This window comes from Nipponia nippon, unplaced genomic scaffold, assembly GCF_047370975.1.
Source record: "Nipponia nippon isolate SJK-2023a ecotype South Korea unplaced genomic scaffold, ASM4737097v1 scaffold_15, whole genome shotgun sequence".
NCBI classification, from domain to species: domain Eukaryota; kingdom Metazoa; phylum Chordata; class Aves; order Pelecaniformes; family Threskiornithidae; genus Nipponia; species Nipponia nippon.
Window position 1 is genome coordinate 7,334,374 of NW_028262331.1, and position 17,986 is coordinate 7,352,359.

Here is a 17,986-nt window from a genome sequence, read left to right on the forward strand (position 1 = left end):
AATGCATGCCTGAAATTATCTCACTTTCCTTACAGGTGGAAAGTTCAAATCGTAATTGTTTTTTTCCTGCAGAATCGTCATGAAATGCTGACTTTGGAGCCTCTGAATTCACTCCTGCGAATGAAATGGAAGAAGTTTGCAAGGCACATGTTTTTTATGTCATGTTGTTTTTATTTCCTATACAATATAACACTAACGTTAGTCTCCTACCACAGGCCTAATGAAAATGAAGTGAGTACAGCAACTTAATCTCAGCAAATTTTACTGCTTTAAAATGCAATAGTATTTCCCGAATTGTCTTTAAAATGCTAAACCAAAAGCAGATAGCAGAGTATCTGGCGGTAGTGAGATCAGGTTCTCCCACATCAGGTCTTTGTATCTGGAAGGAAGAGAGTAGCAGTAATAGAGGAGATTTGCATTTTGTGAAAGTGACTGAAAATACAAATACATAATACAAAGACAGGTAGTTAAATTTCTAAAAGTGTGGGGAGGGTTTTTCATTTTTCTTTTAAGAAAGAACCTTCTGGCATTTCAAATATACATGTTAGGGGGTCGATTCTATACATCCACCATGAAGAAAATGCTCAGTGAAAGGGAAGAAGCTGGGTACCCAGAGAGCTATATACTTGAGGCTTGCTGTTACTTTTCCTTTTACCCTTCAGGTATGGAACTCAGTCTTTCATTTCGGACCTGTCTTACAGGCTCCACCTTATCCACTAGCTCTAACGCGTGGTGTGGGATGGCTGCAGTTATCGGGACAGGTGATGGTTATGTTAGGAGCAATATTTTTAGCCATAAAAGAGGTAAGACCTTTTAATAACAAATACATAACAAAATAGGTAAAGAACTTCTCTAGCTTTATGAATATACTGATGATGATTTTGGAAATATGTTTGGAATATCTTTATATGTGTAATGCCTAAAGGTCTTTGGCACAATACATCACTTATTCAGAATGACCAGGAATACGTATTTGAATATAACTGTATTGCTCTGGGAAGCAAATATGAGGGTTTTTTCCTTTTAAATTCTCAAGACAGAGATTTTAGATTTGTGTAACATCGATGTTGTCAAATTACTGGCTTTAAGGACACTGTTGAATTAGAACTTGTAACAGGGAAAAAACGGGGTATAATTTTTACCATATACTATAGGTAATTAAAAACAGTAACTGTTACATTATGCCAGAGATGACAGAAATTTAAACTTTAAAGTCTTTGAAGTTTTTTAATTCTAGAAGTTTTATCAGTAGACTGATTTTTTTAGAAGCTCAACTTCAATTGTTTTGAAAAATCAGTTTTGAGGCCTGCTTTCTCTTACTACTATTTCTGTATTTTATATATCTGTCTACATAGAGTGTAGCCATCTTTCTGCTTAGGCCCTCAGACCTGCAGTCAATTCTCTCTGATGCGTGGTTCCACTTTGCATTGTAAGTCTGTCGTGCATATATTTTATACTATATATAAAATGCTTATCTATCTCGTGGTTGCAGAGAACGTAGTCCTGTAGGAGATGCTCACTTTTTCTCTAGATTTTCAGTTTTTAGAGTGATGGATGTAGTCTTACATGTGGCTTTTCTGTAACGCACACTAATGGTTGCACAGGTCGGTAACAATACTGGGAGTTGATGTGTATGGACTGGATTTTTTCCTAAGTACAGTACTGTCTTTAGATTCTTGTGATGTTGTAACTCTTTAGAGCTGTATATAGAGAAATGTGTTTAAGAAACCTGGTTAATAAATGAGATATAGTTTCACACTCCTCTCTCTTCCTTCAGGAAGGAAAAATAGCATAAAGCTGGTTCAGCTGGCTGATGGGAGTATCCCATCAGCTGGCCTAGATAAAGCACAGATGATTCCCTCTCATTTCTAGCATATGATTGTAGGATCAATAAAAAGAGAGGTGCCTTAACTCTACCTTTCTTCCTCCTGCTACAACCACACTGATATCAGTCTTGTGCTGCTGAGAATCTGGTCTACATCTTATCACAGCACATCACGCCTTCTCCTAGTGTCTTCCTTGTTCATGGAAAATCTGTAACGATTCTAACAATTCATTAAGCTAAAGCTTGAATTAAATGGCTTCAAAGATACTATTAAGAATTCTTAATGTCTTTGTCAGCAAAATCTGCATTGACCAGCTATTTTGGGGAGAATAGTTCACTTAAAGTAAGCTTTAATAAATATAATCCTAATATGTTAATATACTTATACTACCTGTACTCATCTGTTTTATTGTCAAACTATAATGGTGATGTTCATGGGGAGAATAGAATGCAGTATGGAATTAGATTTGAAGCATGAGAAGCAAAGAAGTCTTGTTCTCATATTTTTCCATTATGTTGTTAGTTTTCTGCTAGTAATTTCCCTTTTACATACATGTGTTTGTTTTTTAACAGTTTTATACAAGCTTTGCTTGTGATCTTCTCTGTCTTTTTGTACTTGTTTTCCTACAAAGAACACCTCGTGTGTCTTGTTTTGGCAATGGCCCTAGGATGGGCTAATATGCTCTATTTCACCAGAGGTTTCCAGTCCATGGGCATTTACAGTGTTATGATTCAAAAGGCAAGTTTGTTTTGTTTTGTTTTACCTGCCTTGTTATGATGCTTGCTTATTATGATACAATCCTAATCAAGCATATTCAGCAATTTAGATGTATTTTATAGTTCATATTGAAATTTCTTATTTTCAGTTTATACGTACTATTTCAGCAGAATACACTATATAACTTCAATGGCAGAAGCTAGTTTATATCTTAAAATTAACATTTTATTATATTAAATATGTAAGTTACTTGTGTTTTTTCAGCTAATGTAGTTCTGCTATTTAATTGCATCATATGCTATAATGCCTATATTGTACAGAGTTAGTCACCCTTGGAAGTACACAAAACACTAGGCTCTCAGCCGTGAGATAAAAAAATCAGACCTAAATCTTCTCGGGGTTTCTCACTGAGACTACAACCAGTTTGCTTAATGAAAGTGATCTGACACTTAGTGTGTACCACACCTGTATCCCTGCAGAATTCATAAGCATAAAATTAGTTCTCAATTTTCATTTCTGATAAATATTTAATTTAATTTTTAGGTCATCCTGCAAGATGTGATAAAATTTTTAGTTGTCTATATCGTGTTTTTGCTGGGATTTGGCGTAGGTAAATATTACTGGAGAAAAGCACTGATGCTCTGTGTGAGTAAAAATTTTAGTGTTACTATGAATAAGAACCCTATTGTCATGATGATGAGAGCTCATGTTGGGGTTTCTCCTGGGTATTAAAAAGCCAAGTTTAGAGATTTAAACTGTCTAGAGACTATCTGAACCGATACGTAATTTGGCTCTTGTTCAATTGCCTGCAACTTCATTTGGAGGTGGGCTCTTTCTGCTTCGGGGTAATCTGTCATCTGGCTGCTGCTTTGTAAGTTGCTGGGCAGCTCTAGCTCTTCATGAAGCAGTGCATTTTGAATTCTTTAGGATAAAATGCCACGTACACATAAAGCATTATTGTGATTAAAATTTTCTCGTGCTTTCTTCTTAGCTCTTGCTGCATTGATTGAAACTTGCCAAGATGGCAGTGAATGCCATTCCAACAGCAGTCTGGGCCCTGTTCTGATGGATCTTTTTAAGCTCACCCTAGGACTGGGTGATCTGGAGATCCAGCAAAATTCAAAGTATCCTGTGCTGTTTCTTCTGCTCCTCATAACTTTTGTTGTGTTGACTTTTGTTCTTCTCTTGAACATGCTGATTGCATTAATGGGAGAAACAGTGGAAGATATTTCTAAAGAGAGTGAGCACATCTGGAAACTCCAGGTTCGTTTGTGAGTTAGTTTGCTAAAATCTTTTGAGCTGTACCTATGGCAACTTATCATGCTGACAGGAGGGGTTAGGTATGAACAATGATAATCCCCGTTTCTATGTGTGTACAAATAATGGAAATAAGTGATTTTAGTATTAGATAACTTCAGAATTAACAACTGTCCTACAGGTAATCTTATGGCTCAGATTTTCAACCTCATGTGCTGTCATACCTTTGACTTTCATTTCCCTTGATATGTCAGGAGGAAGGTGTGTTTCCTTATTTGCCCAGAAATCTGTAACACAGCGTGCTCTGCTATTCCATCCCTTGATTTTGAGCAATGCATGAGTTCATTCCAATTTCTCATACCTTATCCGAGCCTGGTCTTTTACCAAGGCTAGGCAGCTCTGAGTCCCAGGCTGTCATCGAGAACACAGCCATAATTAGGACGGGAGTTGCTTTCTGTGGTGGGCAGCACCCCACTACAGGTTAGATATATCCCTGTGGCAGGGTGTCGCATGAAGGTGCGTTAGCATTAAACCCTAAGCGCTGAGTCTAGAGTGAGATTTCTCAATTCTTCTCCAAGTATGCTTTCTGTGGCGGGGCTAACTAGAAAAAGCTGTGGACTTCCTATTTGCACATGCCAAATAAGTGGTGTGCCATATTAGTTACTGTGCTTGGAATCAGTGTTGGTTATGGATGGTGGATGGAGGCATGACATGTTCTAATGAAACATGGAGCCTGCAAACTGTATATGCATGAAATCAGACAATTTTGAATGTGGTTAACCATACCCGTGTTACTATTTATTGTTAATAGAGAGCCAGAACTATTTTGGAGTTTGAAAAATTCTTACCAAAATGTTTAAGGAAAAAATTCCAACTGGGAGAACGGTGTAAAGTGGCCGAAAATGACACCAGGGTGTGTTTAAGGTAAAGCAAAGCTAGAATACTGTGCTATCAGTTCTGCTCTGTATGTTTCTTCAAGGTTATTTCTCCTCAAAAGCCTCTTTAAAATATTTCTACATCTGTACAAATTATGTTAGGTGTACAAAAATCCAATTTGTTTTTTTAATTGTAACCATTTGCTTAAAAAACAGGAAAATATATAGGTTTTTTATTTAGACAATTTTTTTGTAAGAAAACAGATTTTCAACTTCATGTGTTTAATGTACAAGTATCAAGTTTGCTTGCAGTGAAGGTGCTTTGTCATAATATCCTTTGAATGTTAGCTTAAAAGTAATTATATTTAAATTGATTGCCCTTTCATGATTACCATATTAAAGAAAATATTACTGTGCTGTTTTATGAAAAATACATAAATATTTAAGGTGAGTTTCAAGACTGTACTCATGTATGAAATTATAAAGTAGTCTTAGCATTATTCTCATCTTCATATAGTACCTACCACTGCAAAAGACATTCAGCCTCTTAGTACTAGTAAAGCAGGTGTTGATGGTAAAGTGTGACAATCCCAAGAAGGAATAAAGAAATAAAAGGGGAAGTGCAGCTATGTAGCTGGGAGATAATGCATGCTAATAATATAACTTATATACAATACAAACAGGATTAATGAAGTGAAATGGACCGAGTGGAAAACACATGTTTCATTTATTAATGAAGATCCAGGGCCAACAGGTACTACAAAATTTTACACCACCATATTTGTGAAATTGTTTTTTTTTCTTAGAAATGCTTTGATATATAGTTTTATACCTTTAAAAATATAATCTGTCATAATCCAGATATTCAACCACATTTTACTGCTAGGGAAACTCATGGCTAATATGGTGGGGGTGTTAAATTACTTTTAAAGATTGGGGGAGAGGGTTGGTTACAAACTCTCATTATTTACATCTTGGCACCAAAACATGGTGGGTTTACCTTTTCTTTATTTTTCTCTAAGCAGTTATGCTTGATCTAAGTTTTACATTCTCTTATGGCATTTGAATGGTATAAGGCCGGAGAACTTTTTAATAGACAGAAAACATTATTTTGAAAAAATTGTCATAAAGTACATTTAGTCCTTAAATAGTTACATATAGGATTGCAAAATCTGGCAAGAAATCGGACTGATTCTACCTGACAGTACTATAGTCTGTTGTTTTTAACCCTAGAACATTCATGTTTGTTTTGCAATATATATTCGGATGACAAACTGCCCCTCGTGAACGTTGACCAGGAAATTCAAGATACTCATCTGCTGAGAGTGCTGGAAGTGTAATAGAGAAATGACCTAACTTTGAGGTGTCAGATGTCCTTCTGGCAGCAGGCGTCAGAGTTTACGATAAGGGCATATGAGGATCCGGGAGGCTTGTTCTGAAGTTTGTTCTTGAGTCAATTAGCATTTATATTGCTTAGTAGAATGATCTCAGTAATAACGAAAAGGGGCTGACAGAAAAATTTCTCTATGAGATATGGTAGAAAACTGACAACTTACTGTTTAAATAAATGCATGGTTTTTTAACAAAAAATAGATGTGCAAAAATTTGATGTTGCATGTACAGTTTCTACCATATCCTGTTTTGTTTATAATGCATTTTTTTGCAGATCCAAGCAAAGTTCAAGATAATTCAAGAACTAATAGCAAAACCACCCTGAATACATTTGAAGAAATGGATGATTTGCCTGAAACTTCTGTTTAGTTGTGCTATATTTGATATGTGGTCATTCTGAAGGTTAAAAGCATCAGCAGTGGATGCTGAAAGCTTTGTTGATATTTTGGACAGCTGGAACACAAACTTTCAGTGACACGGTCTAATGACTTTAACCCATTTAATCAGGGCAGCTAAGCTAAAATAAAATGGACTATTTCACTGGTTCAATTTTGAGCCTCTTGAAAACTCTGGCTGTCCAAGTTTGCGTAACGCTACTCAAACTTGACTCTAGACTTTTTACTGGATAAAAAAGGTCAAATGTGAGCTATTTCTTCCTTTTGTGGAAAATTAAGATCATTGGGATCACAATCTGCTGTCTTCTGGAATCTCTAACTCATGAGAACCATTTTGTACACTGCAAAAAGTTAAGTTCATGTTGCGGAGAAAAGAAAGGCATTTCAATTCTGAAGACTACTAAATGAAGTATGTTATTTTGAAATAACAATGTTCTGGATACATTTGAAGCTTTTGTATTGACTGTCAGTGTTATTGCAGGCTTGATCCTGCAAGTCGGAGAAAGCCTCTTCAGGTCTCATTAGCTTTGCTTGATTTTCCTGTATGTAATCCCTAGGGTATAATGCGGTGGTTACTGCTTTTTATTTATTACTATGTATATATGCCTTCCCATAAAATAATAGGGCAGAAACATAATTCATGATGGAGAATATTTCCGAGTTTGTTCCAGCCACAAGGTCTTCACTCTTCCTACTCAGCTTTCCCATGCTGTTACATCTTGCTGCATAAAAAAGTTATCACATCAGAAGTTCATTGAGTTTAAAAGTAGATTAATTTTTATATTCAACCACTTCAGGAAAATAAGTCAGTATTTCTTCCCAAAATTAACAAAATAAGTTAACTGCAATGCAATTGCAGACTTTTAAAGCTTCTTTTTTTTTTATTCAGAGGATTACATAATGCATTTCTGTAGCACTTTTTATTTCACTACCTGTGACGACCCAGTACTATGAATGATATTTTTAGTTTTCTATTTTATGTATGCATGTGTAAAAAGAAATACTTGTTCTATGTACTTTTAAATTTCAATTAATACATTATGTGTCTCCAGTGTCATGGGTTTTCATCCTATATATTCATTTGGTGCCTGTTTTAAAGGTGCTATTTAGGAAAGACTCAGGTGAATTCTGTTCTGTGTTTGGATGATAATATGAATTGCATTGGATTCTTACAGCTAAGCCTGCTGTGGGCAAAATGATCCAAAAGACTTTCTTAACGCAGAAGAGAGCGTGAGGGACCTCTCCAGCGGAAAGGATAGTGCAAAGCTATTTGCAGGGATGGTGAACGTGGTTCTTGCTACCCAACCGGTCTTCTATAGATGCCGTATCCTGTGTTTCCTACTGTGTGTGGCCTGGATGGATGGGATCAAATTGAAATCTTCAATTCAGTTATGTTTTTACAGGGCATAGGAATTTGAGGGGAGGGACATTGATGTGTAGCAATAGACCAGTGTAATTCTCTGAGCATTGTTTGGCCTTCTTAGGATATGTGAGTATGAGAAAAAAAAAAAAAAATCCTGTGGTCTTGGAATCTTTCATCTTTGCTAGTTAATTTTGCATTGAAACTGCCAACAAAGAATATTGCCTTGGGACTATGCAGTTCCATTTGGATTCTTTTGAGTGCCAGTTTTCGTACAAAAAAAAAAATACCTCTTCACATGTACTCAGGAACCAGAATAAACTAGTCTGCGCTGTACTCCATGTTGCTATGGGTAGACTTGTCACTGAAAACAAGTTCAGAAGTCTCTGCGCTGTACTGAGGTGACTCTGTAGGTCTAGCCCTAAAACAGGGGAGGCACAGAAAAACCTTAAGGAATGTGCCGTGCCAATGTCCAGGTACAAAACGTGTGATAAAACCGAGGAAAAGGCTGGGGGGGTTGTTTCTAAAAGTTCTTGGTTGAGAAAATACCCTCCTTTTGTGGCCACAGAGCCCTGCCAGATCACACATACTGTCTCCTATCTCAAGGCTCTTGTCGAGAACACTATGAATAATGACTACAGCAGATAATTCTGTACTTTTTATACAATGTTTATTTAAATAAAACTTGTGATTCAATAAGTGTTCTGTCCTGTGTTTTTATTTTATTGCCATAGGAGTTACACAAAGCAAGAAAAAAAGTATTTTGGCTTAGTAGTAAATAAGGAAGACATCACTTTTGAAAAGATATAATTTGGGCGTTATCTAGATAATTAATCTTACAGTAAATAGCTAATTACTATATCCTTATGCAAAGTTCTTAATGTTTTCTCTATCCCCAATTTTTGTCAAATGTATTAAAAACAACTTTAGAAAATTAATTACATCCCCATTTTCTTCTCTTTTTCAGCTACTATGACAGGCTTTCTCTCTACAAATACAGAACAAGTCAGTCTCAAAATTCTGAGAAGTCTCCCCATATGGAATTCTTCTTAATTTCCATTCTGAAATACTCAGGTATGGTTTGTGCATTGCTCTTCATCAAAACCTGAGTAATTTCCTAATAATGCCTTCTTCATTGAAAACTTTTGGGGTATAACAGTTGATTAAAATTTTATTTGGAAAATGTTATAAGCAGTAGGTAGATACACCTAGAAAGTTATAAAGCTATAAACTTCTCGTCTCACATATAGCACACCTTTTTCCTGAATTTGCATATTGCTCCAGAATGTTTCCGACTACTACTTTCTAAATTCGGACTTTGTCTTTAAATTAATGTTAAATCAGAAACAGCTGGAATTAATCTTGTAATACTTTAAATATAAAAAGCTTTAAATTTCATTTCAGTGTATTTTTCTCAGAAATCATATGGTTTTAGCTTATTTTATATCTTCATAAGTATAAAAATAAAACAAACCCCAAGGCTTCCACTTCAGCGCAGCAGGGGTTAGTCACAAATGCAGATAATAAAAGAATTTTAATATACATACTGTCACTCTGTTTCTCCCTCCCTAGCTTTTCCTTCGTCTCATATTTTGTATGTTTACCCGAGGAATTCATTTCAACGATTACCTCATTTTAAAAAGTGTTGGTTATTGGAGGTTTGGGGTTGTGAAGTAGAAATGCTGTAATTTTTTTTATATAATGTAGTTTTGTAGATGAGCATCTTTCTATATGATGCTGGATGTAAGTTTTATAGCCGCTACCCCATATGTGGTACATTGTTTGACCATTTTATACAGTGTGAACTAACAAACTTCATAAAAATAGTATTTATTCTTTGCATCTATGGTAATGTATTAGAACGAGTAAACAATCATACCTAGAATTATGATAGTATGTTTCATCTTAAAAGTGCTCAGCAATGTTAATTAAATTACAATTTAAAATTAGATTCGGCATTTATTTATTTATTCCATGAATTACTACTGAATGACACTGGATTTCACAGAGAAGAAATCCACTTTTTGTACTGAAAATCTGTAATAAGCTTTTAAGAAGTGTTCTGCTCTAAGACTGAGGATCTGATGTGTTTCGCAGTGAGTTTCACTTTTACTGTTTTTACAAAAGCTTGTTTCTTTTCATAATATGCAGCTTCGTTAATAAATGTTGGATAGACTGTACAGTCCCCTTTATATGCAATTACTTCTCCATCAAGAGTCAAAAATAGAGGATCACCATTGTTCAGTGGCTGCCAGTCTTGATCCTTAGAGAAAGAAAATAAATAGAATGTATTTACTTTCAAGGTTTTGTATATTTCACGTCGTTTCTACGTTTATGGTCAATAGTTATATTCTCTGCAGTTTATGGCACAAGCTTTTAAAAGAATTCCTTTTAATCTTCAGTATGCAATTTCAGGTTTCTGGCCCTTGTTTTCAGGCTTGTGAAGGTAAACTGGTAAAGTTGAACTGGTAAAGGTGGAGTAAAAGGAAACTGCATATGCTCACAACTGACTGACAACTGACAGACCCTCAGTTTAGAATTCAAAGCTAGACTTATATTTTAGAATATAAGCTATCCTATTGCCTCTCTCTTTTCAGTTTTAGGTTCAAAAGTGATGTTAGATTCAGTGATTCCCAAGGCAGTTACTGAAATACTGTATGGCTTTAGTGACAGAACTTACTATAGGGAAGGTCTAAAGTATTTAATAGACCCATTGGCCATATTGTCATTTTAAATATTTACTAGTAAGATATACTACAATGTAGCAGAAGCAACACAGGAATACTTATAAAATGTCACAAATAGAAACTATTTTAGAATTTACCTGCAGTTTAGGGTGAATAATAGCAATAACTTCATCATTCTTATTCCTGGGATAATCTACTTTCTCCATCATTTTAAAAACCTCAATTGTACATGGTGGAAATTCCTTTCCTAGAAAGAATAAATGTAATTTAATGTCAGAATGAACAACTGCCTGTTAAAAAGAACAATGCATTATTTATTCTCTTTAGAATGGCTTAAATCGTTAGGTTGTACCTTACACACTAGTGATTAGCTCATATATCATAAAAACATCTATCTCCAGATTTTTTTTTGTCCCCTCGAAGCCAAGTTGCAGAAAGATTGTCCAGTCCTGTACTGTAGCATATGAAGGCTGGATCTAAATTTGGTGCTGAAATGTGACTTTTCACTGTGTACTTAAAAAGATATATTTTGTAGATGCAATCAATGGAAGGCCTGTGTGTGATAGTGCTGCACAATACAGAACGGTATCAGTGCTATTTAATCTTTACCACTCCAGCACAATAATGGAGACTCTGACATGCACAACTATATTATTTTCCTTCTACTTCAAAAAAAAAAAAAAAGCCCACTGACAAAATGTACTCTAAAAGAATTTGAAACACCTATTTTTGTCAGTATGTATTTTAGATAGTACACAGGTATAACAAAATCTTACAAAGTGTATCGACTTTAATTTTGGATAACAATGCACAGAAGGCATGTAAATTAAACTCTTCTTTCTTAGTATTACTTCTTGTATGTTCTCCATGTACATACTACTATACAAATATTGTTAACTAGTATTTTGGATTCTCAAAGCAACTGTAAGATTAAGATCACGTATACTTATTGAATCTTCAGAAAGAGGAAATACCCTAAAAGCTACCCAAAGGAGCTATACAGGAATTCTGACTTTCTGATGTCTCTCGTAGGTGGGCTAGAGAACAATCCTCCCCCCACCTCCTTTTACCTGTTTAACTGTAAAATGTTGTAGCCCAACCTATTTTTTAAAAAAATATTCTCCTGAAATAGTCCACTGACATGACGCAGGAGGCTATATATTCTCTCATTACTTACTCTACCTTCATTGAAAAGCTGCACAAAATCAAGGCCATGTTTGACAATCTTCCTCATTTTGTCCAAAGTATCAGCTCTCGCAACACCGTGGGGCTGGGGACCCACCTCCACACCTGTTTGCAGACGAGGGAGATTATTAATATAGCCATAATATATCATATGCTTAGATTACACAGCAAAAATAGATAGCTGATTGGGTCTGCGTTTTATGCTTAAGAGGAATTATAAAGTACAGAGTTATGTGATTTTTAAGGCAAGCAGAAAATTTAGCTCACCAGTCAGGATCAGTTTAAAGAACCATATGTATATTTTTGACTGTGCTACTAGGGTAAGAGAAAGGGTCACTGTATATATTTGTTTCTCTTATTCTTTCCTCATCCTATCTTTCCATGCTGCATTTTAGAGAACTCATTGTTTAACATGAAAAGCAAACTAATGTTTTTTTCCTATGGTTATGGTTTTGATTCCATAAATGAAAAAGTTAACCACTTCCATGCAGAACATCATTTCTCCCTTCATCACATCTTCCCTTTTCCTCTTCTTGGCTAACAACCAGTGTTTCAGCCAAGGCTTATTTAGAGGACGTAAACATTTCTTTTCCGAAGCTGTTACTTCTTCCTTATCCTCATAGATTATAAACATTTTCTGCAAACAGGGGGTTAACCGAGTTTAAGAATTTCCATCTGGCTTCTGTATTTTGTAAGCCAAGTATAAATCAGAAGAAGAGATAATCACATACATTTGATTTGGTAAATATATTGTCAAACAAATAGCTACTGGTGATCAGAGCACTCTGTATAAAGTAAGGAAATGAACAGATCTGGAAACAGGCACATATTTAAATAATTTATGGTGGGTTAAAATAGTCTTTATTTTTCATATTTACCAACAGGATGTTTTGCTACAGATCGAGTTGTTGCATATTTCAAGCTAGGATGTTCAATCAGCAGAACAGGACAGCGTTCTGGAGCCAAAGCGTTCTGTGGAGATTGTTTAAAAATGTCTTTGTTATGCAAATATTTGAAAATGTTGTGCCACAAAAGATTACTGATGCAGAAGTGATTTACACAATGTCTTCAATATGTTGCCTTTATTTCATGGTCCTCAAAGAAGTAGGACATCTTTAGAAAACGTACAAAGCTGTATTTGTTGGTCTCCTTTCCATTAACTCATGCCAGGCATGCTCCACTGAACTTTGCTGTCTCCTAATATAACTGAACACAGTTCTAGTCTTAAATTGCTAACAGGAAGAAAAATCTACCCATCAGTGTTCCAAAACTTAGAATCAAAATAACGTAAAGCAGATTTCAAGTATTTTTTGTGTTAGAGTCTCTTATGGGCACATAGATTGTGAATTAAGCCTTATTTTAACCTTTTTTTGACATAGAAACCTATTTCAGGCCTCTTTCCTGATGACTGCCTACCATTGCTCTTCATATAATTTTAGTCATAAGCTTTCTATATCTTCAAATATTTTATAAATATTTAAATGGGATGCATGTAATAAGAAAAAAAATCAAATGTTAAAATATACCTTGTTTCTAAGGAAAAAAAAAAATGAAATTCCATACTGTTGGCCTAACCTCGATTTCATCAGTCATTGTCTGGGTCACTAGTACTTCAACCAGATTACGCTTAAGCCAGCACTTTTGCAAACCTTGCTCTACCAATATTTATCTTCAGGAACAGCAGAATCAAACAGCTTCCAAAGACATATCGCTATTCCTATAAATACTGATGAAGGGAACATTTGTCATTACCTAGTTCCATTATTTTTTCCATGTCTTTATTTCATAAAATTAATGTTTAACTATTTAGCATGTGTGACCCAAATTTATCCAAGTTCCTGACAGATCAGAGTGAAGGATTAAATTACATTCATTTTCATAGATGTTATTCTAAGCATTCCTCTTTGCCCATCAGTCTTACTAACGCTTATTTTAATACATGAAGATTATGATGAGTTCAAATCTGAATTACCTGATATTATAATCAAATTATTAATTATCTCTGATTAAAAACCCCATCCTATGAGTGATTAAATATTTTAAACAGTTTTGCATAATAAAAGATAGTATATTTAAAGAAACTACAAAATAATATATAGTAATACAACATTACAACTAATAATCTATTTTAATAGTTCATTTAAATTAGTTTTACCTTGATATAATGAAACATTTGAATTGTAAAGTCATCCCTGGAGTTTTCAAGAATAAGGGTACCACCCATGTTAGAAGTGGTGTTGTGAAGGTCAAAAATAAGGTCATACGCATCATCACTACCTTTTGGACCAAATATATGATTGATTTCCTGAGCCCTTCTCACTTCATATGGAATATCTTCCACCACTGTCCTGCTGTTAATATCAGTACAAAGAAATTAGTAAACTCATTCCATGGCTTTACAGTCAACAAAATATGTATACCCTTTTCTTTTTACTTTAATTCCATAACTGACTGGAGTTGAAATCACCTATTTAATCACCAACCTGTTGCAACTTGATTAATTTGTGCTTGAAAAAGCAAGTATGATTGTTAAATAGGTCTTACTCTTACGTATCTTGTGCAGAAGGGTAGTAAGAATTTTTCGATGTGATTTTAGCTGGAGACTATTTATTTCGCTCTTATTTCTTTACATCCCAAAATTTTCCCCTGTGCAGAAAACTAACTCAAAATTTATCAACAATTTCAACCACTTCCAAGACTGGATCCACCTCCTGCTGAAGACGGTATTCAGGTATCAGTCCATGCCCTTTTACCTTGGGCATCAGTCACAAGGTCTTTTGTAACTTGCTTTATTTCTTGTCTTCTCATATTCCGATCAGACTTTTACAGTCTATTGTTTTGAGCCCTCCTGACCCTCAAAGCTCATAGAAGATTTTGCTACCTCAAATCTATTCCTCCAAAGTTTTAATACTTGTAATCTCAGGTGACTATGTCTGTTCTACACTTTAAAAAAATGGTCTTAGCCTAAGGAAAGGTCTGAGATCTGCTTCCTTTCCGTATCAGGGCTCTACAGGAAACTGATGTAAGACACAAAGACATCTATCTTACACGTTCACAGTCTACAAAGCTGCTGTAGGTTCAGACTTGTTCTGCATAGACAGCAAATGTGGTTTTGATGACAGGCTTGGGATGCTACCCAAGTACAATATAGACACACCTGATATCTTTTGTGATAAATTCAGTTTCCTTTCTCAATACAGCTCAAGCTTTGTAATATTTTAGTTTTGTAAGAAATACTGGTATTAAGTTGCATAAACAAAGTTTTGTTAAATACTGACAAAGCACCTTACTAACTGCATGGATATTTTAGCATCAGAAGAGGTTGCTGAGGAAAACTATGGGGTCACCACTGCCGGAGTATTAGAAATGGCAAGACATAATCTATTAGGAATGTCTACATGCAGTTGATCTACTGGTGGGACATGAGGTGGATTAGAATTTTTGCGTGAGCCCCTCAAGCTCCTTTTTCTATTTTTATGATTCTGTATATCACATAATCTACCTTTGTATTCTTTAGTTCTGCCTTTGAAATTCAAGGTTTCTTCACATAAGACTGTTAAAGTAATACTTCTTATCGAAGCCAATGGGACTTCCACCATTACTTTCAGTAGTATCAGAATTTCACTCTCTTTTTTCTTATTTAGTAAAATCATTTATAATCTTGAAGGGTCTACACTTAAAGGGATCAGGGGAAGGTATTCCAAACAGTCAGTAGGGTTGAGCTGGGCAACTTAATAGGATTTAATGAGGAATATTAGTTAAAAAATGAAGACAACCTGTAGGTGTCTTAATCAGCTATTTTTTCGAGTGTTCTGTGTTCAAAGCAGCTGAAAACAAACAAAAACCACTTTTTTTTTTCATACATTTGTCCTAATTAAGCAATTAAAAGAATGCCCTCAACACTTATGTGTTAAAAAGTCTGATTATCTTATATATAATAATCAACAACAAAATTCTAAGATGAAAAGCCAGATGAAAAGAAGTGCAGGGTAAGAACAACCATGCTTACAAAATACATGTGATACATATTTCTTTCAGTGATATTCACCTTTACCATTAAGACCTTTCTGAAACATAGTTACCTGTTTAGCATGCAACTATACCAAGCGTAAGAATCTTTATACAGCAAAGTACACCTCTGGAATAGATGTCTCAAAAGCAGAAAAACATAAAATCCCATTAAAAAATGTAAAATTAATTGCTATTTTACAGTAATTATAGATTGTATTTCTTCTAAAATAATGAGTCAGTTAAATTATGGAGACTTTTTGGCTATCATTTTGCCATAGAATACATTATTTCTAACTTCGCTAATTTCAAGTTTTCATCTTTTGCTGTATATAACTGAAACTAAATACACTTCCCCGATTTGTATGCCATTCTGTCAGATACTCAGATGTCTACCTTTAAATTTCTTTTATCTGCTATCTTCCTGCAAATATAATTGTATTCAGAAGAGCTCCAAAGTTGAATGCACAAGAAGGCATGTGAGAAATAATGGCTTTGCAACTCGGAACAACAATACTTAAGTTTACATAAATACAGCTAATCTAATACTGATTTAAAATGCTGTGTTTAAGATTATGTGTTGGTTTGAGACTCATTCTACTAGCAATAGTTTTAAAATGAATCTGTTAACACTCATGCAATTTGTTCTTTTTGGGTTAAAGGTCAGTAATTTCAGTTATGTGACTGCACAGTTAAAATAGTAGTGGAACCTGTGTTAACATTTTAATCTGGAAAGGAAATTCCTTACAATTTATAAAAACAGAAAAGTAAAACAACAGAAAGTACAACTGTTCTTACCCAAGATTATCAGGGTCAAAAACACGGTTCAGATCACAGTCAATGTATCTAGTACACTTCTTCACAGCTCTTGGGTTGGTAAGAAATGGTTTCACTTCCATTCCTGTTCTTTGAATCTCAGCGTCATTCTCTTGCCAGTGCTTGACCAAAAATACCCCTGATAACTCATTGCCATGAGTTCCCCCGAAGATAGCAACCCGTCTTACCGGAGGTTTATCAACAACAGAAGTGGAAGTCATGCTTTTCAGCAGCTCTACGAATTGCTGAAAGCAAAACAGAAAATAATGATAAAGGAAAACTTTTGCCTAAAAAAAAAAGTTCTTTTTACTCTTTTAAATAGTAGGTTCTTTAAGCCAGTTTAGGTCGGATGTGAATGAAAGTGAATTAACATTTCTCTAACAGTTTTAGACTCCCGTTGCGACACGGGGAGTTGCTAACCTGACACTCCTCCCTCCCGAGGAGCCCTCCCCTTCATTTACCATATTTAGCAATATCTCCAAGTCTGCTAATGTACTGTTACACAGTTCAAAAGTTAACTTCTCCAGGCAATCTCTATTAATAGATGATACAGAGGTAAATCTTGTACTAATGACAGTATGAAAATACTTTTTTAATGTAAACTTTAATAATGCACTTAAATATCCCTGACGTTTTTGCATTGCAAACTAGCTGTAACAAGTATACTCATGTATGTTTGAAGTTACATAAACGTTACAGTATACAAGGGCAGAATGATTTAAAGTGAGCAAAACCAGTAAGATATGAATCATATCTTGGCTCAAGATCAACACATAATGCTGAAACAGCAAGTACTTTCATCTAAAAAAACAAGAACAGCTAAGTTCCTCAAACATTGTTGCTTGTATGACCTTTTTTGTTTTATAATATCTGAAGAACAGTGATTAGAAGGAACACTAACTGAAATTAAAGTGCAATTTATCCATGGCTGGCTTACCTAGTATTCCTGGCTCTAGCTTTGTCTGGGGATCTGCTAACACAGACCTCTAACACATTGCAATAACTTTGCCAGTGACGACCCTTCCAACCTCTGCCATCTCTTATTAAAAAGGAAACGGATATAGACCACAACGGGACAATAGTTGTGTTCTCCCCCCAAAAACACCTTAGTCAACAACTTGACTTCTTCCATTTCCAAAAGCATTCGGTCAGGCTTCTGAAACTTAAGGCAAAGAGCAGCCCTAACTTCCATCATGAGGATCAAAACATTTAGAATAAAAGGTCTTAATAACAGAAAGTAAGTTTTACTGCTGTAAATGACAGAAGTATTTGCAATTAGTATCCGACACACGATATAAATATAAAAAATGTTACATTGCACCCTTGCATGTTTATGCAGAATGTTTATTGAACAATTCCTTTTTATTAAGATTATACTCCAGTGACTGAGAGAGTATTTGGCTAGTGCCTGGGAGAGGCTTTATAACCCAGGCTGATAGACTGTAGGTCGACAAAAAGAAAGCTCAAC

At 35.0% G+C, this 17,986-nt stretch overlaps 2 protein-coding genes across 7 annotated transcripts in view; one reads left to right on the forward strand and one right to left on the reverse strand.

Annotated features, from left to right (window-relative positions):
• The window catches only part of TRPV3 (transient receptor potential cation channel subfamily V member 3), a 31,819-nt gene extending 25,353 nt beyond the window's left edge, over positions 1–6,466 (forward strand). For 2 of the 4 annotated variants that reach the window (XM_087751839.1, XM_087751838.1), the window contains exons 13-21: positions 73–231; positions 663–803; positions 1,356–1,429; positions 2,399–2,564; positions 3,087–3,153; positions 3,535–3,806; positions 4,612–4,724; positions 5,359–5,429; positions 6,342–6,466. In XM_087751839.1, the coding sequence (XP_087607965.1) occupies positions 73–231; positions 663–803; positions 1,356–1,429; positions 2,399–2,564; positions 3,087–3,153; positions 3,535–3,806; positions 4,612–4,724; positions 5,359–5,429; positions 6,342–6,436 (1,158 nt within the window). In that variant the 3' untranslated portion in view covers positions 6,437–6,466. Of the gene's footprint in view, positions 1–72; positions 232–662; positions 804–1,355; positions 1,430–2,398; positions 2,565–3,086; positions 3,189–3,534; positions 3,807–4,611; positions 4,725–5,358; positions 5,430–6,341 lie in introns of those variants that run through there. The other 2 variants (XM_009464528.2, XM_087751840.1) reach the window with 2 other exon arrangements.
• ASPA (aspartoacylase) lies at positions 5,524–16,929 on the reverse strand. Of its 3 annotated transcripts, none has more exons than XM_087751856.1 (6): positions 16,501–16,925; positions 13,850–14,045; positions 12,573–12,666; positions 11,692–11,799; positions 10,647–10,756; positions 5,524–7,184 (listed from the first exon to the last, which is right to left on the reverse strand). In XM_087751856.1, the coding sequence occupies exons 1-6, from the start codon at positions 16,737–16,739 to the stop codon at positions 7,158–7,160; spliced, it is 774 nt and encodes a 257-aa protein (XP_087607982.1). In that variant the 5' UTR covers positions 16,740–16,925; the 3' UTR covers positions 5,524–7,157. The 3 variants fall into 3 exon arrangements, with proteins under 3 accessions (XP_087607982.1, XP_087607981.1, XP_009462802.1); XM_087751855.1 differs by lacking the exon at positions 5,524–7,184 and adding an exon at positions 7,321–10,085 and having other exon boundaries at positions 13,850–14,042; positions 16,501–16,929; XM_009464527.2 differs by lacking the exon at positions 5,524–7,184 and adding an exon at positions 7,321–10,085 and having other exon boundaries at positions 16,501–16,924.
• Positions 16,930–17,986: the final 1,057 nt, after the last annotated feature.

What these genes read in the sequence shown, in the direction of transcription:
- ASPA (XM_009464527.2), bottom strand. Translation starts at nt 16,739, where the DNA reads ATGACTTCCACTTCTGTTGTTGATAAACCTCCGGTAAGACGGGTTGCT. An exon ending in TTTGACCCTGATAATCTTGG is followed by an intron (nt 14,046 to 16,500) that starts GTAAGAACAGTT and finishes TGATATTAACAG; the next exon opens with CAGGACAGTGGTGGAAGATA. An exon ending in TGTAGCAAAACATCCTGTTG is followed by an intron (nt 11,800 to 12,572) that starts GTAAATATGAAA and finishes GTCTGCAAACAG; the next exon opens with GTGTGGAGGTGGGTCCCCAG.